The sequence below is a fragment of the Dermochelys coriacea genome, chromosome 5 (assembly GCF_009764565.3).
Source record: "Dermochelys coriacea isolate rDerCor1 chromosome 5, rDerCor1.pri.v4, whole genome shotgun sequence".
Lineage (NCBI taxonomy): Eukaryota > Metazoa > Chordata > Testudines > Dermochelyidae > Dermochelys > Dermochelys coriacea.
The window spans coordinates 103,262,254-103,284,459 of NC_050072.1; the positions used below are offsets into that span (position 1 = coordinate 103,262,254).

The following is a 22,206-nucleotide window of genomic DNA, read 5'->3' on the forward strand; positions in this document are numbered from 1 at the left end:
CTGACCTGTCTATAACTGGAATCATTAGTAGCAGTTGTATTGACACCAACAGAAAATAGCTTTGTTAGTTATAAGGCTATATGAGGCACCATCTCCTTTAAATATTAATCCAATTTAACTATGAAACGACTATTGTTTGATTCATTAAGTGAACACAATGCATATGTAGTTATATGGATTTTATCTATACAATATCATTAATTATTATTGTTAATGGAAGATATATTCATAACAATTAGCATGACATAATAAATACTTTATAAAGGAATTCAACTTTGCTGGAAACCAAGGTGAATTAGTTTTCTGCCAAAAGCAGTCATAAAATTCACTGCCTGAGCAATTACGGATTCCAATAATTTTAGCTTTGAAAAGAAAACTGTACTCCTGAGTAAAACAATTTGATAATGGTTGGCTGGCCAAGGTATTATACTACAATCAGTCACTGAGTCTATCAGGTCGGACACAGAACAAAACATGTGATAGCATGGAAAACGAATAAGGCGAAAAATGCTTGACTTTGCACTACACCATTTTAATAGTAAAATGTAACATTAAAATTCATAACCTACTGACTTTAGTAACCCCCTGATCAACAACAACTGTTTAGTTGTCCAGAAACAAAAGCATACAGCATATACATAATTTTTATTAGCTATTTAGAGGCTAATGTAAAGCCTAACCCAAAGCCTACTGAAATAACTGGAAAGACTCTGAATGATATCAGTGGACTTTGGCTCAGACACATAGTGTGTTGGAGTCTATCATGTAGACTAGAGTCAGAGTACAAAGGAACAACATTTTTAATACTAAAGTATAATAAAATAAATAATATGCAATGACAAAAAGCATCTTTTTTTTTTAGGAAAATATATCCTGAAAACTTCTGGAAGCCTGTTTTTATCCTTTTATAAATGTGGTGAAATCATCAATCCCTTTTTCTTTAAATACAATGCATACACCTACTGCTATCTTTCTACACTATAAAAATAAGAGTGACCACATATACTACTCCTGTAGCCTTCAAAATCACTCCCAAAGGTTTCCTGGGAGGTATTGTAGGCATAAGATCACCAGACCAAAAAAAAAAAAAAAATTCTTACAAGACGTCATCTGTGTTCAACTTACTAGGAATAGGTCTAAGGACGTCAGGAATGAGAATCTCCACCAAAGCCTGGTACATCACATGGTCACAGTTACACATCCATTTCAGAATAGTCTCATTTTTGCACAGAGTAATCAGCTTTGCTTTCGGAAGTCGACTTTCTATTTCACTCAGATTGCTGGTGTGAACAAATGTATCAAATGAATAAATGAAAATGCATATACATGCAGATAAAAAAACAATGGATTTTAAAATATTTTATTTAATAAAACATTATAGATGTCTGAACCACACCCAACAGCACTGCTGCACCTTGTGTCATATGAAATTGAAAAATGGCCTTCAAATTTCTGCTACAGCACATAACTTATGCAGAGGTATGATAAGAATGGTCCTTTTATCTCAAAAAGATTGAATACAATGTTATGAAAAGATACCTCTATTGTAGTGATCCAAACCAAATAAAATGGTAGATATACATATACAATCATTTCAAAAAAGCAATTTGCGGTAAACACTAGTTAGCATGGACAAACATTTTAGACAGCATTAATTTATTAATTAAATTAATGATAGCAAGTTAGGTTTCCAGTTAGTATGTAAAACTATACTTCTATTTGATTTTACATCTGCAATTAAATGATGATAATAACCAGTAAAAGAGACATTTACTGACCTCGGTTCACTAATAGCAGTGCCATCAGCTTGAGTGGAGGGAGAATAGCGCCAGAAAGTTTGCCACAATTTTTCTATCAGGCTAAACTGAAGATTCACTACAACATCCAATATTGCCTGGGGGAGGGGGGGGAAAAAATAAAAGCAAGTGCAGGTGGTCTTCTACCTAAATTTTCGTTAGCAGGATATGTTATGACAACATTTATATACTGGCTATATTTTGCATAATTAGGAGGAATAATGGTGAAATGTATATTTCTAATTTAACCAATGATCAGATTATATATCCAGTATGTGCAGAGAGATACACTAATAGAAGTATAAGCGGATATGAGGCAAAAAAGAGAAGGTCTGCCCTAAACAAACATATTTGATGAATTCACATAAGCAAAACTTTTAAAATAGCTAAAAAATCAAGGGAGACAAGGTAAGTTTGCCACGACTACTTCTGCACTGAAGGTTCATATATCTTTTCCATTTCACATCATTTGAAATAGTTGTAATAGCCACAGAAATATTCCAGATGAAATGTGGCTTAAAGTTCTCATCTCAGGAAACTTGTTTTTGTAATACTTGAAAAAAACTATTTGTTTCTTAATGTAAAAAATAGAAATGATTAATTGAATTAGATTTATACTCCCACAGCAAAACCAAAATATTGTATGCAAAATCTGAAATCCAATTTCTCAAATCTGACAGAAATATCAAGATCAAGAAACTTTTTAAAAACCAAACTAATTTTCATTCTCAATACTCTATAAAATATACTAATATTGGCTATTCTTACAAAATGAGAGACTCCAGAAAAATCTTATTGTAAAATTTCCCTTAGAACTGAATAAGTAAACTGCTTTTTAGACAAGTTAGACTCTCTCAGGCTGTAATTTGTTTTGTATTGTCATATTGCATTGAGAGTGTTTGACTTCTCATGAAAGAATCAAAGGTAAAACAGTGTATATGAAATACATTCTTCTTACCTCACAGTGCTCTCTATAAAGACTCTGCAGTGATTTGATATCCTCAAACGTAGTACCATCTGGCAAAGAAGATATTTCAACTTCTCCAAACTCTGGAAGTACTCGAGATGCATCTGTTTCCATGACAACATAATGGAAGAAAGCTATTGTAAATAATACCAATTACAGTTTAATTAGGAAAACTTTTAAGAACGATACAAAGAAATAAATTCTAAAAGGTATAGTACCCAAAGAACAAAGACTTCCATATTTTTATAAATAGCAATAAAAAATCATCAACACAAAATTTTAAACAAACTATTTTTTTAAGTACAAGATATATTATACTACAGGATATATAACATGCTAAAATGAAGTTATGTATATCCTACATGTCTGTACATCAAAGGCAAGCACTAAGGTATTTCAGTCTACAAGATATTTTCAGTAAATCACAGAATAAAGTACAATATGTGAGTTTATAGCATATTCATATTGACTAGGTTTTATTTTGCCCCATTGAATAGCTTTAGTACATTCAGTAGCATATTTGTCAGAGTATTCAGTGTTTACATTTGGAATTTAATGGACTTTAATACATACCTAATGCATACTTTGAGTATACAGCATAAAAAAAAAAAAGTGTGTGATCAATTATGGGTGGAAGTTTCAAAAACAGTTACCACTGGCCTAAATATACTCCCACTGAAGTCAATGGGAGCCAAGTTAGGCTAATGGTGAGTGCTTTTAAAATCCCAGTTTATGAACCTAATGCTAAGTGTGCAATTATGTAATGGCATGTTCAAATCAGGTGGTTATATATGCAAATAGTTATTAAATTACCACAGTTGTGTGCATATATATGATTTATATGTTCACCTCTGGTAAATGCCTCATGAACTGATGTATGCATAAATTACACATTTTTGTGCATGTAGACCTTGGACCACAAGTTTTCAAATTTTGGTCCTTTCAGTCTACAGTAGTATAGATTATATCATTTAAAAATATAGCATACATGGCTATATTTCCAAATGGTAATGGCTACATTGCAATTGCAAAGCTTGAATGTAACCCCATTTTACACACACATTCAGGAGTGAAGCATACAATGGATGTGAGCACAAATATTAAGGCATCAGTTTTAAGTCCGACTGTAAATTTGGCACACAATATATACAGTAAATTGTGTTGCAGTATATATTTACAATTATAGTGCAAATATAGATTTTGCACAACTTTTCTTCTATACATACATGAGGTATATGAAATATTGCATAAGCTTCATGATGTAGAGCATATAGTTTCTGTATATAACTTCTGGGCAGTGTTCCCTCCAATTTTTTCCACGCATATGCAGAATGAATTTTTGTTATTTGCAACAATCTGGAGGTGCTGTGTGACACATCACCTCCATATTAGTGCACATAACAAAATACATATGGTGGGGGTGGAGCCGAGGGGTTTGGAGTGTGGGATGGGGGCTCACTGCTGGGACAGAGGATTGCGGTGCGGGGGGGTGAGGGCTCCATGGTGGGGCTGGGGCTAAGGGGCTCAGGGCTGGGGCGGCTCTGGCTGGGGGTGCGGGCTCTGGGGATGAGGGGTTTGAGGTGCAGGCTGCCTGGGGGCTGCGGCGGGGAGAGAGGACTCCCCCCAGCTCTCTCTCCCTGCAGCAGCACCTGAGCTGAGGGTGGGAGGGGAGGCACCTCTCCCCCAACCATGGCAGGTCCATGCTGGGGCTCGGTTGGGGCCAGGGCATCTCTCTCTCAGCCGTGGCAAGTCCGGGGCAGGTCCATGCTGGGGGAGAGGCGCCTCTCCCCATCGCAGCCCTAAGCCTCTGCACAGGGCTTAATAGGCAGCCGCGCAGCTTAAAGGGAATTTAGCTTCTGGGTGCCCCAATATGAATGACAGCTTGAATGGGACACCCTAAGTCTAGAGAGAATTATGGTGATGCCAGATGTTTATTTTTATTTGTACACCAGTATAATGTGCCCTCACATACCCAAAAACTGTTGATGATGTTGACTTTGGGCAATTACAGTTTGCTCAACAGATGTGCCTGTCTGCTGACCACTTCCTGTGAAACCATCTGCAACGCCATCCACTTTCTGCATAGGCTTGTACCTAAAAAATATTGGACACAAAATTAGACAGAATTATCCTTTTATTCAACTCCTCAAAAGTCCACTGTTACACAGTATGATTCTGTCCACTTCAGTTGCTCTATCCTTCTATTGGATTTTTCCATCTCGAAAAAATCTCAATATATAAAAGTTCTTTTCAACTAGATTCTGTGGTTGCTGTCTTCCTCTCAGGAATTAATTCAAATTTAAATTTGGCTGGGGACACTGATTTACTAAAATTATGTTCCGATTGGCCAGCTGGTTGGTCTAGCTGAACTGTGTTCACTGAACAAGGAAGTTGTTCAATATTTCTCTTAATACTTATAATTCAATATGTGGCTCTCTTACTTTATTTACTGTACCATATCCAAACCCTACAATGAATATAGAATTAATACTTGCCTCATAAGCTTTTCTATGGCTCATCACTATACTATTTGGGCCTAACGTACATTAAATAATTTATTTCCTCAATACCACATGTGGTAGTGAGAGCTTTCTCAGATAGAGACTGAGGCAGGGAGATTAAGGCCAAAATGTGCAAAAATATCAAGGTGGGTAAGGTTCTCTCTTTTATTGGGCGAGGTAATATCTGCTGGTGAGAGAGGCAAGTTTTTGAGCCACACAAAGTTCTTCTTCAGGTATATTCTGAACCGAATTAATATCTTGGGACTGACACGGCTACAATTACACTTAATGGGTACCTTAATGATCGGCTACCTAAACTGAGACACCTTAGGCCTGATTTTTTAGAGTCCCTAGCATTTTTATATTTAAAGGACTGTGCAGATATTAACTAATCAATCATCTGAACACCCTATGAAGTAGCTGGGTAAGCATCTTACAGATAGAGAAACAGAAACACAGTAAATCAGTGGAAGAACCAGGATTCAAACTCAGGAATTTCCTGATGCCCAACCCTATGCTCAGCTCATTCCTTCTGACCATACAATCTTTCTGCAAGAGAGATTGAGCCTCAAATGCTCTGAGTGAATTCAACTGCAATTGTGAGTACTCAGCTCTTCTGAAAACAGGCTCCAGGTGTCTAAAACTGAGTGCCCAGAATACGAGGAACACACAATTAATGGTCACCTGTGAAAAGTATGGTTTAAATTAGTTGCCCTGCATCACATAGGAACTCTATGGCAGAAACTGGGATAGAATCCAATTCTTCAGGATGGCATTTAACTCCTTTAGCTATGATACAATCCTTTTTCTTCCTGCAATCCCCTGTCTCATTCACCACACACCTTCCAACTTCTGCAACAAATAAAGCAGGGATCCTACAAACAACAGCCTCACTCGCTGCACACCCTGGATTCATTCTCTGAACACCAAACATCTTGTGCATTGAATGAGGCAGAGAGTCTGTGGAAAAAAAATAGTATGTGATCCTGTAATTAATGCCTATATAATAATGTACGTAAACAAGGAGGTAGAATTAATATTGCATGGACAATCTTAATTTTTGCATTTCTTAATGTTCAGGCCTTTGCAATCATACCATTCTTTCAATGTAGTTTTTTTTGTAGATAATTTGCTAGGATTTTTTTAAAAGAAAATTAATTGTTATGTGCAAATGTTATGACCTCCCTGTTATCAGCAGGCTTTGACTTCTGGATATTCAACACTATGGCACCTATACCACTAAAGTGAAAGGATTAACTATAATAGCTGGCAGCAGAAATAGATTGTTCTCCATTGTGCACCAGCCACTAGATGATGGGTAACAAACTCAAATAGTGGATTACAAATTCATGAGTCGGTCCATTTGAAACGCTGTATAGTTGAGTGCTTAGATTTGACTGATTCCTTCTAAAGCAGCCTGGATAAATGGCTGAGAGTTGGCTTATATTTCCAGCTTGTATAACTCCTCAGTGGGGTAGAAGGCCTTGCTCAAGAATAAGGGAGGCAAAGGACACAGAACTATTAACTACTAGTCAGTAAAAGAAGTCAGACTTCAACTCAGGGTTTCCTGGTTCGCAGAGGGAGGATCTGTGTTGACTGTGTCCTGTCAAGAACTGCACTATTTATGGCATAATGAAGTAAGGCAGTGCATACAGTGTTGGGGATGTTCAGGATTTTTACTCCAAGCCAGGAACGAGCTGTGTGAGAAAAACACAGATAGAAAATCGTGATTTTGAAAAATTCGTAATTCAACCAAATATGTTTGGATTTATATGGATACTTTATCTTTGTGGAGCTTAGTCGGAAGTTTTGCAACTAGAAGGAAACGGAAACAAGGTAAACCTGAATGTCCTCCACAGAAGGGGAAAGGTGTTAACCTCCACTGAGGTCTGAATTTTTCCTATGCAGAACAACAGAAACTGTGTAGGTTTCAGAAGAGTGGCAGAATTCCAGCCTGGGGGTACTTCATTTGAGGAGAAAACGGTTATCCTACCTTTTTGTAACTGTTGTTCTTTGAGATGTGTTGCTTATGTCCATTCCATTGTAGGTGTGCACATGCCCATGTGTGCGGTCGTCGGAGATTTTTGCCGTAGTGGTATCCAGAGGATCAGCAGTGGCACCCCTTTGAGTACCGCACCCATGTGTCAGTATATCAGATGCTGCTGACCCTACACTCTCTCAGTTTTCTCTTGCTGGCAACTCTGACAAAGGAGCAAGAGGGCGGGTAATGGAATGGGCATGAGGAAAACATCTCAAAGAACAACAGTTACGAAAAGATAGGTAACCATTTTTTCTTCTTCAAGTGCTTGCTCATATTGATTCCATTCTAGGTGTCTCACAAGCAGTGCCAATGGAGGTGGGCTTGGAGTTTACAGTCTTGCAGCACTGCTCTGCCGAAGCCAGCATCGTCCTGGGCCTGCTGGTTAAGTGCATAGCGGGATGTGAACATATGGACAGATGACCAGGTATCAGCTCTATAAATCTTTTGGATCGGCACCTGAGCCATGAGTGCACCTTGACTATCGCCCGTGGAGGCACACTTGCCAGCTTGTAGCAGTATCGGATACAGGCTGTCATCCAGGATGAAATACTTTGAGCAGACACTGGGCAACTTTTCATCCTGTCTGCCACAGCAACGAACAGCTGTGTTGACTTGCAAAACAGCCTTGTCCTGTCAATATAGAAGGCCAGCATCCTCCTGACATCCAGGGTGTGTAACTTGTGTTCTTCTTCGGATTTATGGGGCTTTGGAAAGAAGACCAGTAAGTCTATGTCCTGGCCAGTATGAAACTGGGAAACTACTTGGGCAGGAACATAGGGTGTGGCCACAACTGAACCTTATCTTTGTACAATACGGTATAGGGCAATTCTGAAGAGAGTGCCCTGATCTCAGATACCCTGCGGGCAGACATAACCACCATCAGGAACAAAAACTTCTAGGGGAGAAGGAGAAGAGAGCAGGAAGCCAGAGGTTGGAAGAGAGGCCTCATGAACCTCGACAGCACGAGATTCAAATTGCAGGGAGGAACAGAGTCCTGGACATGAAGGTATAGATGCTCCAGATCTTTCAAGAACTGGGCTGTCATGTTGTGAGCGAAGACCGACCTGCCTTGGAACAGAGGGTGGAAGACCAAAATAGCGGACAGGTGGACCCTGATCGATGACAGGGATAAGCCCTGAAGTTTAAGGTGCAGGAGATAATCCAGGATCACCTGCAGCGAGGCCCGCTCAGCCCGGATGCATTATTCCAAATCCCAGCGCGTGAATCTTTTCCACTTGGCCAGGTAAGTCGCTCTGGTGGAGGGCTTTCTGCTACCTAGCAAGACCTGTTGCACCCGGGTTGAGCATTCCCGCTCTTCTGCATTCAGTCTTGCAGTAGCCATGCCGATAAGTGTAACGCATCCAGGTTCAGGTGCAGAAGCCTGCCATGGTCCTGGGACAGCAGGTCTGGCCAAAGAGGGAGCGACAGCGGGGTGGCTACCGAAAGGTCCATCAGCGTGCCGAACCAGTGCTGGTGAGGCTCCTCGGGGGCTATCAAGATAACCTTCACCCTGTCCTGTTTGACCTTCATGAGGAATCTGTGGATCAATGGCACTGGCAGGAAGGCATACATCTGGGCCCCCAACCATGGGAGCAGGAAAGCATCTGACAGGGAACCCCTGTCCATCACCTGGAGTGAACAGAACACGTGGCATTTCCTGTTTTGATGGGACGTAAACAAGTCCACCTGGAGAGTTCCCCACTTTTGGAAGATCATACTGGCCGCCTCCATATGAAGTAACCACTCATGGTGAGACAAGAAGATCTTGCTGAGGCAATCTGCTAGCACATTTCTGGTATCGGGCAGTTGCGCGGCTACCAGATGAATGGCATGCCACATACAGAAGTCCCAAAGGCTAAGACCTTCTTGGCAAAGGGCCGACGACCTGGCGCCACCCTGCCTGTTGATGTAATACATCGCGGCGGTATTGTCCATGCGGACCTGCAGCACCTTGCCGCTCAGGTGGGGCAAGAAAGCCCGGCAGGCCAGGTGAACCACTTTTAGCTCTCTAACATTGATATGAAGGGCCATGAAGGGAACTCCCTCCAACCGCAGGCAGGTGTGAGCCATGGTGTGTGGGTGGCTCTTCACATGGCACATCAGGTCCCACATGGCCTGAAAACGAACCTTTGGAAGAAAGGTTCTGGCTCGTGTGGATTAACTGATTAACTCTTATCGTTGGACTGGCCTTAAAATGGATTTTTGATAATTTATTAACAGGCTCAGATCGTGGCAGTTGGAACACACCAGATTGAGGCTCCTCTGTACTTGTTCCCGAGACCTGCACTTGATGAGCCAGTCATTGAGATACATGAAGACCTGGATCCCTTGATGTCTCAGGTAAGCAGCCACTGGTGCCATACATTTTTTGAAAACCCTTGGAACTGATGAAAGGCCAAAGAGCAGCACCATAAATTGGAAATGGAGGAAACATCTGTGACCTTGGAATATGGAAATAAGCATCCTTTAAGTCGAGGGTGGCATACCAATCTCCCAGACCCAGGGAAGTAATGATGGAGGCCAGAGAGATCATGGGACACTTCAACTTCTTGAGAGACTTGTTGAGGCATCATAGGTCCAAAATGGGTCTGAGGCTCCCTTTTGCTTTTGGGATTAGGAAAAAATGGGAGTAGAATCCCTTTTCTGTCATGTCCAGAGGGACCTCCTCCACCACCTCCATGTGCAGGAGGTTCTCGACCTCTTGAATGAGGAGTTGCTCATGAGAAGGGCCCCTGAAGAGGGACAAGAAAGAGAGGTGGTAGGAGGGTGGGGTGGCCGAAAACTACAGGGTTTAGCCTTGAGACACTATCTCCAGCACCCAATGGTCCAAGGTGACCCATGACGAGGCCAAACAGTAGGGACAAAGACAGTTGAGGAAAGAACGGGATGGATCCTTAGAGGTGAGTGGGGTGTCGCTCTCGACCGCACCCTCAAAATGAACGCTTCTGGCCCCCAACGTGCTTTGCCAGGCTGGACTGCGCAGGTGAGCGGAAGGAGGGCGGTGGCTGAAGCTAACACCTCTGTCCCTTCTCCTTGTAGACCCAGGACAAGATTGCTAAGGCCTAGGTGGCAGGAGCAGTCAGAACTGCTTTCTTGTAGACTGCAGCATATGAATGCTCAATGAGTGAAGGGTAGCCCAAGTACCTTTCAACCCAGGCATCTTCCCCCTTGGGGGAGAGAGACTTAGGGGTGGGTGCAGTCTCCTCTGGGTTGACCTCCAAGCATGCCTCGTGCACCGAGTCTGGTGCTGTTGGTGCTGCCCGCTGTTGCTCTTAGGCGATGGCCCTGAGCGGTGTGAAGGGGGCATAGCTATGACCGGCACTCCCCACTGGCCGTGCTGCCAAGGCATGCCATCGACGTCAACACGGCCTCGGGTACCCACTCATGCCAATGAAGTCTAGGCGAGGGGCTTAACTGCCCTTCCTTGACACAGGAATCCCCTTCTGGTGACCATGGTGGAAAGTCAACACTTTAGTCTGTTTGCTGACTGTCGCCATTGGAGACCAGTGCCCAGAGCAAGTGAATCAGTGCCGGTATTGAGGGGACCGGTGCTGGTGCCGGGGAGACTGAAGACATGACCGAGAGCACTCCCACAGGGCAGGCAACCACGACCTGCGTCTACAGAATGAAAAGAGGGAGGGCAAACAGTACCAGTCGTATGAAGACCAGCATCTCCCTCTAGGCAATCTGCATCGAGACAGCAGGAACTGCGATCGCAGTGCTGATGACAAAGGCAATCCCCAGACGATCTGGGCTGTGACTCCAGCGATCTGCGGCGTGGAGGCGGAGAGCACTTCTTTGTCTCTGGGGACTGGTGTGCTCCACTGCCCCGAGGGATCTTAGCAGCTGGCTTGCCCTCATGGGGAGCCTTTGCTGATTCCTACAGCATATACACTTAACAACTACTTAACCCTAACTACTATAAACAAACTATTTACACAAGGCCCTAAGGCTTGAAGTCAGTAAAGACGAAAAACCGTTAGACCTTGCTATGCAAGGAAAGGCGCTCCAACTAACCACCACAGGCAGTAAGAAGGAACTGAGAGGCCATATGGTCGGTGGCGCCTAATATACCGACGTATTGGTGTGGGACTCAAGGGGGCACCTCTGCTGATCCTACGGATACCCCTAAAGCAAAAATCTGCGAAGACCGTGCACGTAGGCGCGCACACACCTAGAATGGAATCGACATGAACAAGCACTTGAAGAAGATTTGTTCTACCCCCCCTCTGATCCAGGTATAGTAACTCCTCACTTAACATTGTCCTGGTTAACGCTGTTTTGTTGTTACATCACTGATCTATTAGAGAACATACTTGTTTAAAGTTGCGCAATGTTCGATTATAACATCATTTGGCCACCTCCTGCTAGTACAGTACTTTGACCATTACTTGATGGATTCTCTGGAAGAGCAACCTGTCAAAACTAGTGGGTGGGGGCTTGGGATCAGGGTGGGCCAGCAGCCCCCCATCAGCTCCCCTCCACCACCCCCAGTGCCTTCCACCTGCTGGCAGGACCCACAAATCAACGCCTCCCCTCTCCCTCTTTGCGCATCCCACCCACTGCAATCAACTGTTTCATGGCATTCAGGAGACTGGGGAGGAGCAAGGACACAGTGTGCCTAAGGGGGGGGAAGAGGTGGGCCGGGTCCTTGGGGGAAGGTGTGGACTGGGGGCAGGTCTGGGGCAGACCCAGGGGTTGAGCACCCATCTGGCACTTTGGAAAGTCGGCGCTTGTGCAGCCGTACATGAGCCATCCGGAGAAGGGAGTGGTGTGCTCCAGCGGGACAGCATGGGTTCATCATCGTGTTCAGTTTCCCCAGGGAAGTGTTTGCAGTCACCGTGTGCGTCTATTGCCTCTCCTCCCTCGGTGCTGTCTTGTAGAGTGTGAAGCTACATTAACAACAACGTGTTAACCCTTGAGGGCTCAGCTGAGTGCTAGTTCATCATTTAGCATTCCCTGTGAAATATCCCACCTGATATCAACGCTTAGAAGAAACTCAAGGAGCTCATGAGCAGATCCCCAGACAATCACCTGATTAGAACTTGTTTAAAACTTTTTCTGTATATGTATATAATGTCTTTTGTCTGGCGAAAAATACTTCCCTGGAACCTAACCCCTCCTATTTACATTAATTCTTATGGGGAAATTGGATTCACTTAACATCGTTTCGCTTAAAGTTGCATTTTTCAAGAACGTAACTACAACGTTAAGCAAGGAGTTACTGCACAATCTGTGAGAGTCTGTTATTAAATGGCTGACTGTAATCATGTTCTCATTCTGATCCAATTAAATGGCAACCTGGAGAGTCTTATTTATTTACTTAGATTTTGTTCTAAAAGAAAACTCCACACCAAAGGGTGCCTATACAAAGCTGTGGGGACACTAGAAATACATTTAAATGCACAATTACATAGCATATGATATACAAAACATAAATTGTCCAAAGCAGCAGCATTTCTGTGTTGCCCAGTTCCACTTTCACAGGAGAAGGTTTCCCTCCATTTTTGTTGATGTAGATCAGAGTGGCCTGATTGTTCACTTAAAGTATGATCACCTTTGGGATATCAGGACTCTGAAAGTACATACATGGCCACCCTATCCCAGGACATTTATCTGAAGTTTGGCTTCACATAGAGGCCAACGGTGAAATTCTGGCCCCATTAAAGTCTATGATAAAACTCTCATTAACTTAAATGGAGCCAGGATTTCACCCTATGTGTCATGGTTACAGAACTTTTCTGCATGGGTTCCTGATTCTAGGGTGGATGCACCTGCAATTGCTACAATTTGGAGTGGAGGAATTTGGAAATTCTTTTCTAATTATAAATGGCCATTATAAATACTGGAGAGAACATCAGGTTTTATCTGAAAATTCCTGTTAACCAAAACGGATACTTCAACACAGCTTAGCTAGTTGCTACAGAATGTGTCGTTTCACAAACTTTTCAGCTTTTGGAATACAATCCAAAATGCCTAAAGGGCATAAAAAAACAATCCTTTAAGAATTTCTAGGATTTAGAAAGAACTTAATTAAAAATATAAAAGCCAACTTAATCCTCTAGTGCTTGAAGTCAGGATTATTTTAGCATTTGCTCCAATGTGCTTTATATGTGAAATATGTTGGGGAAAATTCTGAATTTTGGCATGGTGACAGTGTGACCTATCTCACGAGTTGACCAGTGTCAATAGCACTGAGAAACAACTTGCAGGATCCAGCTGAGAAATGGAAAGAGAGAAGATTTTTTCCCCAGAGGTTCAGTAAAGCCCGGAGCTGAGTATGGTAGGCAATCTTAGACGTACTGTCTTTTATGAGTAGTAAAAAATAAAGCCTCACCAATATGGGTGATGAGAGGCTTCCCCATTTCCTTCCAAAGTGTCTAGCCTGTCCTGGTTACCTTTTGAGCTTTAATTATGGACATGGAAAATACTTACCACTCACTAGAGTATTCCAGGTCTAATCATTCTTTTCTAAAATTCGCCTACTGTTTATTTTACTCAGATTTCTTTCATTTTCCCAGACCTCTTTATTAGCACTGAAAGAGCTATAAAGGATACAGACACATTATGGATATTACATATTTCAAAAGATTTGATTCAGAGAAAAGGGTATTTGGATCTCAGAGGAATTTTACATGGCTAACTACAAGTACAGTAAAAGTATGGAAAGTCTTCAGATAATAGTGTCAATTTTCTACATTTGTGAGGAGTTCCTATGACCATCCAGAGGGCAGGGCCAACTAAAATCTTGGCCTCTCTCTCCTTCTGGAAGTCTAGCCATCAGTTCAAGCTCATTAACCTCAACATAGTTAGAACAAAGCTCAAGCTCCCGCCCACCCCACAAACCCTCCCTGCTCCTTCCTTTCTTGATTACTGTGGACAACACCATTATCCTATCACTTGGGCCCATGACCTGGGTGTCATCTTTGACTCCGGTCTCTCTCTAGGTCTTCACATCCACGCTATGTCTAAATCTTGCAGATTCTTTCTGCATAACATCTCTAAGATACAGTACTTCCTATCTATCCAGGAAACTTCCCTTATTGATACAGAGTGAATGAAAGGAGGCTTTCTTTCACCATCTCTTGGGAATCCTGGCCATAGGACACATCTATATCATAGCTTCTTCCTTCACTTTGATAGTTTTTTAACTTCCCTCCTGGCATTGGCTACTTTTGGCTCTTTAGCTTAACATCACTGTTCTTTAGGTACTTCATAATCCTTTGTTACCAGCAGGGCTGGCTCCAGGCACCAGTGTCCCAAGCAGGTGCTTGGGGCGGCAGTTAGAAAGGGGAGGCAGTTCCTCCTCCCAATTCTGCGGCAGCTTCTCTGTTCCGCCTGCCGTGGTGGCAATTCGGCAGAAGCTTCTCCTCTTTGCCGGCCGCGGCGGCAAATCAGCGGCAACTTCTTCCTTTTGCTGTCTGTGGCAACAGTTTTCTTCACTGCTTGGGGCGGCAAAAACTGTACAGCTGGCCCTGGTTACCAGTTCCCACAATTCTATCAACCCTAGGCACTATAACAAAGTTCATAGAATTTCCTCTCAATGGGGTTCCACTCCCCAGGAGGTTAGAAAGAATTGTTTGGTGATTGGCTCATGCTGTCCCTTACACTCTTGGGAGGGGGAGCATGACAAATGCTTACACAACACTTAGAGGGCACTACTAGAAAAAAAAACCCAATCTTTTATGCAGGGGTGCCAGCTCACCCATGAGTAGAATCCACATGCACAGCAGCTTGAAGAAAAAGCCTGCCTTTTCATGCATATATTTAAGGGTAAATTTTGAAGCTGAAATGATCACAGAAATTGGGGATCAGAGGTTTACCCCCAAAAGATTACAAAATCAGAAGGCAAGCAAAAACGTATTTTAAAAAAATCTTATAATTTTTATGCCAATCTCGTGATTTTGGGAAGTCTGACTCATTACTTCTGAAAACTGGCATCCCAGGAAAATAATCTCTTTTATAACTCTGCCTCCTCTCCTCACATGCATTGCTGCCCAGCCTGTGATTTCTAGCATCCCTTGTGGAACTATATCTCCCAGAACACTCTTGTTCTAGGGCTGAAACTTGGAACTGGCGGTGCTGGGTCTATAACCTCCCAAAAAAGATCAGTAAACTCTGTTATATCTGGACTTCCATAAACTTCTCTCCAGCCTCCCTTTCTCTCATTTCCCCCCAGTTCATCCTACTGAGCATATTGCAGGTAAAGTTACAATGGCACTATATAAATAGCCATTGACTCAAATTCTCTACAACAAACCACCTACATTTATTAAGGAAATGGAGCAGAAACTAAAGAATAGAAATGCATGGCAAGATGCCTCTTTGATGTTACATGGACACACAAGCAAAATGGTAAGAAAGAAAACTGAATTGAAAACTGTCTATGACTATGAAGGAACAGAAGTCACAGTGGACTGACTAAGTGATAAAAAGAAGTTATATAAACAGGCAATACCCCTTCTGGATAAGTTCTTAAGGATTAAAGATTTTTCTGTTGCAATGTTGCCAACTTTCATGATTTTATTGTGAGTCTCACACAATTTGGTGTTTTTCTGAAAGATTCAGGACTTGGAGTCATACTATTAAGTGAGATTCTGAGCTTTCATTGAAGAAGAAGAAAAAAAAAAGTTTGTATCCCTAATGGGTTTGCTGACAAAAGCTGGAAAATGTGAACCCTGAAGGCTCAACAAACAAAAAGCAAATTGAAAGACTTCAGAATGTATTATTTAAAAAAACCCTTTAAGCCAATCTGATGACTTGCAGTTCTGACTCATGATTTTTTAATAGAGGAATTTGGCATACTGATCCAGTATGTGAGAGCTGTTTGTAACATACCAAGCTATGTAATCTTATTTTAATGTTTTGTTCCACAGAAGACCTTGCTCTTGATGCTAATGGAAAAAAAGCAGCCCCTGGTTTTAAAATTAGCAAAAAGCAAATGGTAATTTTAACAGCTTGCAGCGCCACAAGCAACCAAAAGCTAAAGCTGTTAATGATTAGGAAATCAAAGAAACCCAAATGCTTTAATAACTTACTGTATACACAAAAACCTATAGATAATGTACAGATATCTGAAAAATATTTAGATATTTTTAGTACTCTTTGGTGTGTGGATTGGTTCAGAGGTTATGCTAGCTGTTAAATAGTATCTGAAGAGCCAGAACTGTCCTGCAAGTGCACTGTTGCACATCTACAATGAATCTCCAACAAGTGACCTGGTGACCTTATTAGAAATGCATCTATTTGCCACCAAAGGCAAGAAAACATTAGACAGTCTAAGGAATCTGAACTTTCTTTGATGAAAAACAACTTTTAAAATCTCTCATCAGTTCAATGCCAAGAATGGAAAAGTTAATTATAGCTAAGATGAAAATGAGAATCAGAAGATAACAATGAACAAATGAGGGTTCCAACATTTAGCAAAGCAACAACCAGTGTTGAGCCATATCTATCTGGCTGGAAGCCAAAGCAGAACTAAATCATTTTTAGATCATGATGTTACATCAGCTCTACAACTGCACAGTCCAAACACCTTGGCTTGTTCAAAAGGAAACCGAAGGCTCTTTTCTTAAAAACTAAATTGGGAAGCTGATTAGTATTATAATACCTGAATTTCTTTAACATTGCTCTAGATATGATATTATAACCAAACTATAACATAGTTCTATAGATTGCATTATACTGTTTTTTTTTGAGAAAAAAATAATGTTACACTTCCATACTTTTTAGTGTAGCGTATAAAGCCAAACATGATAATATATTGCAATCAACCTGGGTCTTTTCTGCAGATGATACTGGAAATTAATGCTTCCATTTCTTTCCTTTTCTTATTCCCTTCCTCCATATCTTTAACCCCCATTAAAAACACCACCACCAACAAAAGCAGGCAAACAAACAAAATACAATACATGTAACTTAAAAAAAATGCCATTTCTTCACCATACTCATTTGCTTGTATGTTATAGCTACATCTCTGACTGCTCAGCCTGTGTCTTTAGACTCTAAGCCGTTCAGGATTGGGACTCTCTCTTTTTTGTGTCTGTACAGTCCTACCACAATGAGGCCCTAAGCCGCTGCATGCTATCATAATATAAATATTTACAACTGCCATTGCTACTACTCGTGGAAATGATGAGCTTTGATTTTCAAGTGAACCTATCAAGTGCTTTGAGACTGAAGATGGCTTTTAGGTCCTGATTGTTTTTGAGACAACAAAGAATGTTGAGTACACTGTATGGGATTGCTCCTTCAATAAAACTGTTTCTATGACCCTCTTTCTGTAGTGCTTGTGAGATGTCTTCGTTGACTTCCTGAGTTTTTCTGGATTCCTTGATTTCAAAGATATCAAATATTTCCTTCTGTGGTATCACGTCAGTCTATCAAATATATATGTATCTGTCTTGCATTGTCCCTAGAACCCACATGTCTAAGGCACTCTTTTTCAAACATATGCAAATCTCTGCAGTCTCCCTCTGCCATCTTGGTTTCTAGTGGTTACATATGCCAAGAGAAGACCGATGGTTTTACTGCCACCTGCCTTCCTTGGAATTTTCCAGTGAAATACTTCTGTGGAATCCCAGCTGCTTTAAATTACAGCTGGGATTCCACAGAAGCACTACTAGTGGCAGCTCACTGAGAGAAAACATTTAATCAAAACATATCTAGACGACACTGGTCATGTTGGTTCCTGGTCAAGACCTCCCCTCTTTTTGGGTATGGATGATACACTATGTTTCCTGTTGCAAAGGGGAAGTCAATCCCAGGCTAAATCTGATCCACTGTCTTATAAGGCCACATACAAGATGTAATAGTAAAATATGAACAATGGAGTTTGAAATTCAAAATATCTTATCAGATTCAATCAATTTGGGAGAAAATAATCCAAAAGATTGTCCAGATGATAAATTTCAAGGCAACTATATTATACTTTGCTTTTAGTATCAATATTTGTAATTTTACCATCGTCTTTTGAAACATTTTGGTTAACTGGAATCTGGAAACTTCAGAACAAACTTAACAGAAGTTCAATTCTGATCTCATTAGAAGTGGAATTTTAGAGACTAGTAAACAAGAATACAGTGTTTTAAGAAATATATCAGGACCATCTCTTGCAGTCTTTTAAACCTTTTTTCTTTTTTTGAGGAAATTCAAAGTTTAATGAAATTATCTCTGAATCAAGAAAATATCCTAATACTTCTATAATTTTTTTAGCACAGAACTTAACACATTATGGAAAAGAACTCACACCCAAATCTTTTTCTAACAAAGAATGGTGTAAATCTAGCCTGATTTGTCCCCAGTAACGGGAATAGAACAAAGGTCTCCTGATGCCCAGTATACTACATCACACAGCTTCTCCTTACAATACCTTTTTAAAATACCAATGAGGGAGAAAAAAAACCCATTTGCAATACATACCATCTCCATGCAAGAATAACAGTATCTATTTAGTGGGTCAGAATGGAAAATAAGTCTTTAATACTAAGAAGCACAAATAAAAGCATCCCACACTCCTTTAAAAATGCAAAAGACAACTTTACTCCCTGTTGCTGCAAAATTTATGCATACTAGAGAGGTTTATTAACTACTTAATATAGACAAGTAATTTCCAAAAATGCTGAAAGGAGTTTGGCATCACACTGAAGCAATCCTCCCAGGTTTCAAGTGCTAGAAATATGAAAAAATATTTAATATAGTTACAATTTCCACACTGTACCTCTGTTTCTGTTGCATGGGTTGTTGTCTCATAGCCATATATTGCATGTCCTCTTGTAGCCGATTAAGAGGAGAATCAGGCTTGACACGAATCCCATAGTAATGATATTTCGAGTTCCCCCTTTACGAAAGAATAAGAATTAGGGGGAAAAAAGTTGATAAAACAGAAATCATTTATCAGACTGTTTTTTTTTCTCTTTAAAGTCTTACAATTTACTTCTACTAGAAAACAGAGTACAGAAATTGGACCAAATTCTCCTCTCCAATTTCTCCTCCTGATTCATCAATTTTATACTTGTATAATACCATTGGGTTCATAAGATCAACTCCTCTCCCTTACATCAGTGTAAACCAGGAGCATCAGGCCCAGTAAATGCCCCTTAAATTGACTCATATGCAGAGACAATAATCCATATAATCCAGATCCAAAAGATCCATAATAAATCTGTGGAAAAAAATCCTGACAAACTAAATTTGGTAATCTAAAGTTTCAACTAAACTTCAATGTCAGTGATCTCAAGAAACTTGTTATAATGGTCTTTGTTTTAATCTTATTCATATATACCTGTCTTAATTGTCTCCAGAAGGTTCCTGATTGTTCTGGAACCTTCCCTGTTACCTTACTCAGGGAAAAGGGACCTACTTAGCCTGGGGCTAATATATCTGTCCTCTATTACTCTCCCATAGCCATCTGGTCCGACCCTGTCACTATATATCTATATATAGCTATATATAGTGACAGGGTCGGACCAGATGGCTATGGGAGAGTAATAAAAGGCAGATATATTAGCCCCAGGCTAAGTAAGTCCCTTTTCCCTGGGTAAGGTAACAGGGAACACCTGCAGCCAATCAAGAAGCTGCTAGAATCAATTAAGGCAGGCTAATCAGGTCACCTGGGTTTTAAAAAGGAGCTCACTTCAGTTTGTGGTGTGTGTGTAAGGAGCTGGGAGCAAGAGGCACTAGGAGCTGAGAGTGAGAATGCGGACTGTTGGAGGACTGAGGTGTACAAGCATTATCAGACACCAGGAGGAAGGTCCTATGGTGAGGATAAAGAAGGTGTTGGGAGGAGGCAATGGGAAGTAGCCCAGGGAGCTGTAGCTGTCGCACAGCTGTTCCAGGAGGCACTCTAGACAGCTGCATTCAACAGGGCCCTGGGCTGGAACCCGGAGTAGAGGGCAGGCCCGGGTTCCCCCCAAATCCTCCCAACTCCTGGTCAGAAACAGGAGTAGTTGACCTGGACTGTGAATTCAGAAAAACGGCCAAGCTGAGGGCTGCCGTGAAGCTCCGAGGCGAGCAAATCCGCCAATAAGCGTAAGACCCACCAAGGTAGAGCAGGAACTTTGTCACTATCTATCTATATCTATATAAAATATCATGCTATGCTTAAAAGTTTTACTCTCTATATATAGTATATAGTAAATATATATATAGAGAGAGAGTAAAACTTTTAAGCATAGCATGATATTTTTAATATAGAGATTTGAAATTACACAATTTTTGAAACAGAACAAAAATAGGAAAACATATTGTTCATGTGAATAAAACAACAGTGAAATCCTGTCATTACTGATTTTGAAAAGCTATTTTGTAAGCTATTATTTGTATTCTTCAACAATATATTTTTCAGATGGTAAGGTTTAAGTTATAAATCAGAACTCTGCAAAAAACTGCCATTGCTGACAGGAAGAGAAAAAAAATGTTGTGGAAATGGGGAATTTCTACCTGAGGCAAATTCAAAATTTTGGACAGCAACAGAACAATTACTTAGTTATTATTAGTTTGCAAATACTGAGGAAAATATCAGTTTTTCCATATGCAAACATTAGAGAGAATATCAGTACTGGTACTTTTGCATAGCACTAAATATAATAAGTTCAGTATCAGTATTCTTTCAGTTTTCTTCCTTCCAGAGACAAAAGCAAGGACTTTTTAAAGTTTTAGTAGACTGTTACTATATAGGGCCAGATCTTTGAGTGCAGCCATAACACAAAGAGTGCAAGGCAGCAGATGGTGTGCTAAGATAAGTTAGAACTCCCCTTTGTACTGTCCTGATCTTCGTGTTGCTTTATAGATGGCTGTTTTAGCCTTAGGTGTCTTCTAACTTTTGTTGGCTTTCAATGGCAACTATGGATGAAAAAAATATCTGAGGATAATTGTTGTGTAGGAAATGTCCCAGTCACATCTGCTTTTCTGCAGTCATACCCTCTCATTCCTGCTATGCCAATAATAAAGAGTTGGTGTGGCATATGCATTCCTCTTCTGCATTTGCACCACTATAACCAAGTTTCTGTTACCCTGACATTAGATTAGTTAGGGTTATATGCACTTTTGTTGACTAAAAACTTTGGTCATCTCCGAGGAAAATACTGCAAGAATTTAGTGTCCTGAGCAAGACTTCATATACTGGATGACCTCCCTCCACTTGAAGAAGTAAACATAAGTGCTACATTAGAAGCCTAGTTTTAAAGAATTTAAGTAGTAAATTGAAGCTTTTAATGTTTTTAAAGTGATTGCCGGGGGTTCTTCCTCTCATGGAGGATATGAAATAGCAGCTAATGAAGAGTGGTGGGCAGGATCTATGACCTCACTACCCTTCTGAAGTGATGGCATTGTGTATCTAATACTGCCAGAGCTAAGAAGTATTAGCTCTCTGCTGCTTGGTTTATATGGATCTTTAGTTTTATATAAGATCTATGAAATCACAAAGAGACACTTTGCTGTGCCTACAGTGGCAATTCCTGAAATTTATAAGAATTTACCAACTATTTCAGTGATGGCTTTATAGCAGTATCTATTGAACAATATACAATGGAAAAAAAGAGTATGTGTATGGATTCTACAATATCCTAAAGGCTGTGTGCTGTTAAAACTGAACTGGCAGGGCTTACCTGGAGCTACTGAAAGTTTTCTAACAATCCTGATGAAGGCTGCAAGATGCTGTCCCTGTTTCTATGGAAACAGATTATAGACAGGCAAAAAAGGGCTTTAAAATAATTAATAAATCATCATGGACCAGACTGTGATACCTGTACTTATGATGAATAGTACCTTATACCATGTGTAGTCCAACTGACTTCAATGGGACTATTTGTGAAGTAACGTATTACTCAGGGTGAGTAAGTGTGTCATAATCTGTCCCTGGGCACGTGTAAGCTCAATATACTTGAATATACCCATGCACAC

The 22,206-nt window shown here is 40.9% G+C and overlaps 1 protein-coding gene across 4 annotated transcripts in view; it reads right to left on the reverse strand.

Annotated features, from left to right (window-relative positions):
- Positions 1-22,206, reverse strand: part of RFX3 (regulatory factor X3) — a 233,201-nt gene that overhangs the window by 23,971 nt on the left and 187,024 nt on the right. For all 4 annotated transcript variants that reach the window (XM_038401621.2, XM_043514522.1, XM_043514521.1 and 1 more), the window contains 5 exons: positions 19,025-19,144; positions 4,736-4,857; positions 2,755-2,867; positions 1,779-1,894; positions 1,126-1,280 (listed from right to left, as the gene is read on the reverse strand). In XM_038401621.2, coding sequence (XP_038257549.1) covers positions 1,126-1,280; positions 1,779-1,894; positions 2,755-2,867; positions 4,736-4,857; positions 19,025-19,144 — 626 coding nt within the window. The remainder of the gene's footprint in view (positions 1-1,125; positions 1,281-1,778; positions 1,895-2,754; positions 2,868-4,735; positions 4,858-19,024; positions 19,145-22,206) is intronic.